This window comes from Patagioenas fasciata, chromosome 6, assembly GCF_037038585.1.
Source record: "Patagioenas fasciata isolate bPatFas1 chromosome 6, bPatFas1.hap1, whole genome shotgun sequence".
Lineage (NCBI taxonomy): Eukaryota > Metazoa > Chordata > Aves > Columbiformes > Columbidae > Patagioenas > Patagioenas fasciata.
Genome location: NC_092525.1, coordinates 18,773,595 through 18,780,330, shown reverse-complemented (window position 1 = coordinate 18,780,330; position 6,736 = coordinate 18,773,595). Strand labels below are relative to the sequence as shown.

Here is a 6,736-nt window from a genome sequence, read left to right as displayed (position 1 = left end):
AGTCTGGAAAACTTCTACTGGTAATAGAAAACAGTGTAAAAAAGGCTGGACTAAATTTAGAGTTGATTATAAACTCATGCTGTAAGTCTGTAGTAATTATCTCCTGCAGAGGAGAAGAATAGGGAATTACAACTACACTGAGACCTTTCCCCTTTCACAGCATTGTTGCCATAATAAATAACTTAAGAGTCTAAATGAAGAAATAGCTACATGAAAAAAACAACTAATCTTACCTTGCAAGAGCAGCCAAATCACATTACAGAATGCTAGCTTTGTGTTACTGCCTGCAGTAGGAGGGGTTGCTGAATTTCAGCCCGCAAGTGAAAGTTTACTTGGCCCAAGATTCGTCTTTTTCATTCAAGTGCAGGAAGAGGAAGTGTTCCAAGGAAACAAAATACTGTTATATTCAAAATATTGGCACAAGGCAATCAAAGGAAGACCCAGATGTCTTCTGTCACACTCTGCAGCTTGAGAGAAACAGTATACAAGGCCTACAGTAAATTAAGGTCTCATTCTTTCATAGCTATTGGGATTTGTTTCTCTCTTGTCACATTGTCAATATTTTGCACACCTCTTCATATAAATCTCTTGCAGAGCTACACACTTCCCCTTAATATTTTCCAATATGAGAGTCCCTGACTCCCATACAGCTTCCAAACTAAACAGAAGGCGTGGGGGGACGAGCCCAAAGAAACAACCCCCAGCACCTTCTAACGTACAGGAATGTCTATGTTAGAATTGAAGGTGAAAACTGTTTATGTTTCAAAAGTAAACTATTCACAAATTGGAACTGATGATGTATAAGCTCATATATAAACCCCTTTTTCTCCTTGCATTTTTATATACATTAAAAAGTACATTCATTTAAAAAAAAATCTCTGTGTATATACATATGTAGGCATTTTTAGGTACTTTTATAGAGAGAATAAGCCTGTGTTTGATCACATCCCACCTCTTCCAAGGGACCTTGTTCAATACAGAAGAAAAATGTTAAGCACTAGATGTAGGCATCATGTACTCAGCTCCAGGTCTGATGTTTCCTTGAAGGGCTGTGTCAGCCACCAAAATCACTGCCATCAAACAGATGTTTTTCTTTACATAAATAACAATGCTTTCTATATAAGCTTTTAACTTAAACTGTGATACCATTTTATGTTCTTTTTCCCCATGAAATTAGTTTTTAAATTGAAATAGGGACACAAAAAGCAGTCTAGTGGGACCTTCAAAGTTAGGAGGAGATGACTGTGTTGTTTGGACTTCCTAGCTAGGAATTATTATTTTTCTTTGCAGCAATTCATATCCAGCATTAAAAAGGAAAAAAGGAATAGGGATAATTAAATAATCACCACTTGGTTAGAACGTGTTGCTGTAAGACTTGACTTGACTTACCTTCTCCGAACCTTTTTCCCAAGGGTGGTGAGCTCTGAAGTCCAAGGCACAGGGAATTAAAGTGTAAACATTCACATATTTAATAGTACCATCAAAATAACCATCATCACTACATTAAAAACTTCAAAAATGCATTTGCGTATGGTCCTAATATAAATTAAATATATGAACTAAAAGTAAATAAATTTAACATTAGGTAATGCTATAAATAAAGGTAAATGCGTTTAGTGTACCTTTGAGTCATAAAAATGCCTTAAAAAACAGGTAAGTTTACAGCTTATCACAAATACTCCGGATACCACTGCCATGATTTTTTTTTCAAACATTGATAAGTCTACATTTGACAATTCAGAATGATTTTTGGCCACTGAACACTTTGATGGAGGAAGAGGTGTGTGGGATGTCCAGGATGAAGTCCAAGTTTTATTTCACAATAAAACTTCTTTGATTCCCAGCGCTGATAACAAGGCTCTTTCTTTTCAAAACCTTACTTTTAAGTGCTTTTTTTATTTTGGCTTTTAACTCGTTTAGATATCCATTTTGCGAAGGCTCATCCTGCTGAAGGAGTCTCTGAGGGAGAGAAAATACAATTATGAGCTCATATTTTCCATGATGAAATAAGAAGCCTCGTCAGATGAATGATTCTGTACTTGATTTCCAGTATTCTCTACAACTGGCTACTGCAAAAATTAAGGCCACTGACATTAACTCATCACTTTTCAAAGGAGCTGGGTTCGGGTCTGTATCTGGGATTACCCAGCTCAGACGAAAACTGAAAGTTTAATTCACGTGTATGTAGAGCAGCAGCACAAACCACCTGCACTACTGAGATATTTTTAAAGTCTTTCAACTGAGTCTCTAAGCAGAATTTGCCTGGAATACCTGTATTAGGCCCCCTGCACAGGCTGAATTTCACAAGATTAGGAAATATTAATAATAATTAACAATAATATTAATAAGAAATACAGTGACAAAAGTGCTTGTGAGGGTCCAGGCTGGGTGGGGAGGGAAGCACTGATACTCCCACCATCCCCAACCAGTGAAAACTGACTCCAGCACAGAACGACACCACACAGTACGTGACCTGGGGAGAGCTTAAAACGTCCTGAACCTGGGTAAGGAGGGAAGGTCACCTTCCTGCAGTGTTCAGCAGACACAAAAATATAATACATCAAATTCAACTACAGAAACGCCAGAGCCTTGTTAGAAACTTTCTGTACCCAACGTTGCCCTGCTCAGCAAGCGGATCGTGGTGCTACAGGTTCTGACCTGTTTCATACATTCCCAGTGGGCTTTTTATGCTCAGTCTCACTGCAGATGAAAAAAAAGCCCCGACTCCAGCTTACTGATCTTCCAGCATGGAAAACATCAACTATTTTTCCAACCTGCCTGCCCCTGGAGCTCCTCATCCCAGTTCCACTTGGAACAAACAAGTGTCAAAGCCCTGCCACACTGAGGGTGGATCTGAATCTAAAACAAATGGGATGCAGCATGAAAAAAATTAAGAATTGTCATAGATGAGGAATAAAAGAAGCATTGCAAACACCACCTACAATAACTGCTGGGAAGGGGATGTGATCTGAAGTCAGGACAGAAAAGGAAAGGGACGGACTCAGCCAAAAGAGCCATAATTGAAAAAAAATAGATGTCACAGGTTCAGCAGAAGATCAAACACCCCAGTGCTCAGTTTTACACCCTCCTTATCGTTCCTGAAAGAGTAAAATCAAATATCCACCTGTGGCAAGTGACCGGCAGCACTGCCTTATACAACTGAGGGATCTTTCTGTTTATCAAAGGCTGGAGAGCTTCCTTTAACCGGTGATAATTCCTTTCAAGTTCTCGCTGATACTCCTTTTGGTCTGGACCGATCAGGCTCTTGTTCTTGCGCAGAGCATCTTCACATCTAGAAAATAAAAGCCTGTGAAACTTGGGCACACAAAAAAGGGACTCGCTTGCTACAGACTTGTTAGGCTAATAGGACAAAAACATTCATTCTGTTCCTCTGGTATGACACATAATATCCTTCTCTATCTTGTCTTTTGGGTAATGAAGACCGCTAAACCACTTAGTGTCCATGGTGAAAGGAGAGAGTGTCATATTTCCAATTTCCATTTCATTTCCAGAGTGACAACTCCTTTTTTATTTTAATTTACTCTCCAGTTATGTTCATCCTCTCTGAAGAGAAAAGCTGATCTCCACCTAGCCCATTCCAGTCCAAGAGGATTCAAAGATCTATAGATCTACTGCTTTCCTCAGGAAAGATTAATAAATAGCAGACTGAGATGTTCATGAGGAACTCTCCTACTTGCAAAGATATAATTTAAACAAAGGGTATGAAAAGAACTTTATCATCAATGCCATCTATCACACATGAAAAAACTATGTTGTCACTGGATCTATTTTTATTTAAATGATACATACATATTTAATTCCTTGTTGCTTGCAAAAGATGCAGTTTGCATTACTCAGGAGAAAAGCAGAGCAGCCAGCACATTTCTTAAGAGAATTCTGCCAGTGTGCATCCACTCCGCTTGCAGAAATTCACCCCAGAAGGAAATGAAACCTCCCGGTCAATTCAGTAGTTTCTCCTGCCCTGGCCAAGCTGTGAGTTCACTTGTGCCACCGTGGCCAGTTGTGTTTTCTGAGACAGGAACACTTGCTCACACCTGAACTGTCATCACTAATTAATTCCTGATCAACAGCGAAGCCAAACAACTTCAGCCCCTGAAGCCATGGACGAGCAGCACCAGAGAAACAGGAAAACACCTGCGCAACTGTGTAGGGAACTGGAGAGACAGAGTTACACCACGGCTACTCCTCTCTCTGGACACCCCCGTGTTATTTTCATGTTATTTTTCATTACATGTTCCTGCCTGATGTGGTAGTACTAACCGCACCTGGCAGGCAGTTTGAGGACAATATTCCGTACCTTTTCGTGAAGTCTTTGAAACAGAGCCGTAGCTTGTTGTGATGTCTGAAGAGCTTTGGATCATTGGGTATTTCAGACAAGAAAACTTGTGCAACTTCTAATGGTCCCTTTTAGGAGCAGAAGAAAAAATTAAGTTTCTAGGAACCATCTGCGATATCCAGTAACTGGAGAAACTTCTTGCACATAGAAACATTACTAAAATGCAACATTTCCTTACAGAATGCACCTTGAAGAATTGCAGCTGGTAAATCTGGCATAAATCACCAAACATCATGACAACTGAATCTCTTCTAAGCTTTTCTTTTTTGTTTTAAATAAGACTCTGCTTTTGGAAAACTGTGTGAGAAAACGCACAGATTCTACATTAGTTTTCTCTTATAAGGACTCTCGACAAAATCTGCTCAACTCACAATTAAGACAAAGTTTAAACAATGCAGATGGAACCAACGAAATGTTTACCAGCACTGCAAACTCAACCCAGAACTTCAAACTCTGGCGGCTTTTTTTCCAGCTTGTGCATTAGTAGAGCTTTACTCATACTCCCTCAGTTTTTCCTCCATTTTTCTCCATTCACTAGCTTTGCTTTCCGTTTTGTTCAAAAACCACAACAGGACACAATCCTACTTCCACCCACCAGAGCCTGGTTAACCAACAGGAAAGTAATAAAACTTTTTAAATGTGGTTTTTTTTTTTTTTTTTTTTTTTTTTTTTTGGGGGGGGGGTGTGATTGTTTTTTTGGGCTCCCCCACCCCCCCTTTTTTTTGTGGTTTGGTTTTGGTTTGGTTTTCTCTGTCTGTTTTTTAAGGGAGAAGGAGAAGTAGGGAGAAACAACTGTGAATGCCAGGAAAGAGCAGGTAACTGAGGGGGAGCTGTCTCTTCTCAGCCACTTTCCAGATTTAACCACATTTTCAGGACTCTCACGCAAATGGCAAAGTCACTGAGAGCAGCTGGCCTAGGCCAACCAGTGACCTTAAACACATCCCACAGACTGCATGGGGGAAAAAAATCTCAGGTATTTTAAGAAATAAGGCCCAATACTAAACATCCATCACTCAGAGTGATATGTATACTATATGATATATGATACTGCAGTGTCTCTAGCTTGGCCAGTGATCCTCACCTGATTTACTGTGGTACCTACTGATCCTTGCAGCACCATCTGCAGCATCTTTGGGTCTGCGGGGTCTTGGTGGGTTGCAAAAGCCAGTTCCTGTGTTTTCTTCTGCATGTCCTCTATGGCAACTTCAATGGGCGTCAAAATGATCTAAAGAAGTAGCCAGAATAGAGGATACCTGTTATGGCTGAGACTGCCAACCAGACACAGACCTTCAGAAACACCAAGGTCACTTTGGGGTGTCCCACTGAAGAGGTGGAGGACACTGATAGGACAGTCTGGACAGAAGCACTTCAGAAACACATTGTCTCAGTCTTGATTTAGAAACATCAAGAAAAAGATTTTATTTTTAAATGTATTTCTACATCTGGGTACTCAAGAGCTTTCTGAGATCGTTCCTGAGCGGGCAGACTCATGTCCCTTTGCAGTCTCTCCAACCAGCCGCCCACGGTTACAGGACTGTGTCAACTGGATACACCGGTGAAAGAGGTGACATCCTGCCCTACTAAATCGATCTGGTTTTAGTTTAGGTTGAACAGGAACAGGGAAAACCTCAACAGAAACAAGGCGTTCTTAAACTCAGGTGCAGAGTCCCTGCAGTGAACAGCCAGAGCAGCTCACAATCGTGCTGTCTGCTCTCGCTCTCTGCCAAATTTCTGCATTTTTAACAGAGAAGGGAAAGGCAGCATGAAGGGACATGGCTGTGATATTCAACTACACATACAATAGTACACTGTGCATGAGTTTCAGCAACATTCCATCAAACATAGGAAGTCCCTGACAGCACAGGCCTCACCTCCTCTTTGTGAATGACATTTATCCTGGTTTTAATGTATGGGAAAGCATGGGACGTCGTCAGGATGGTTTTGCGCTTGAACTGCTCGTGCAGCTCCCCGTGAGCCCGGCCGTCCAGCGTGAAGGGCGTGCAGTACATGAAACGCCGCAAGTTGTAGTTCTTGTCGAAGTAAGTTATCCTGTCCTTCATCTCGTACGTGTCAAAGTACGGCTCCACGTAGGTTATCTGAATGTAGGCCTGCGGGATGGAACCCAGGTGTGCACGGTGAGGAACAGTGCAGGGGGAAGAGCTGAGCCCTACGCCCTGCTTTTTAGCAGTGCAATCACCTAGTTTGCTTTCTTTCGTCTTGAAGCCACTTCTGGAAGAACTAGGACTAGGTTTTTTTGCCTGTACTCAGAAAAACCACACTCATACAGACAAGGACTAGGGGTGCTGGTAACTGCTCAGCAGTTTCTGGACCAGATAAAATACAGCTCACTGCCCTCCTTCTCTCATGTTCTTCACAGGA

General features: G+C 41.3%; 1 protein-coding gene across 13 annotated transcripts in view; it reads right to left on the bottom strand.

The window, feature by feature from the left end:
• Positions 1–1,445: 1,445 nt before the first annotated feature.
• Positions 1,446–6,736, bottom strand: part of DOCK7 (dedicator of cytokinesis 7) — a 101,143-nt gene continuing 95,852 nt past the window's right edge. For all 13 annotated transcript variants that reach the window (XM_065841695.2, XM_071810086.1, XM_071810087.1 and 10 more), the window contains 5 exons: positions 6,229–6,465; positions 5,439–5,582; positions 4,319–4,425; positions 3,125–3,292; positions 1,446–1,959 (listed from right to left, as the gene is read on the bottom strand). In XM_065841695.2, coding sequence (XP_065697767.1) covers positions 1,917–1,959; positions 3,125–3,292; positions 4,319–4,425; positions 5,439–5,582; positions 6,229–6,465 — 699 coding nt within the window. In that variant the 3' untranslated portion in view covers positions 1,446–1,916. The remainder of the gene's footprint in view (positions 1,960–3,124; positions 3,293–4,318; positions 4,426–5,438; positions 5,583–6,228; positions 6,466–6,736) is intronic.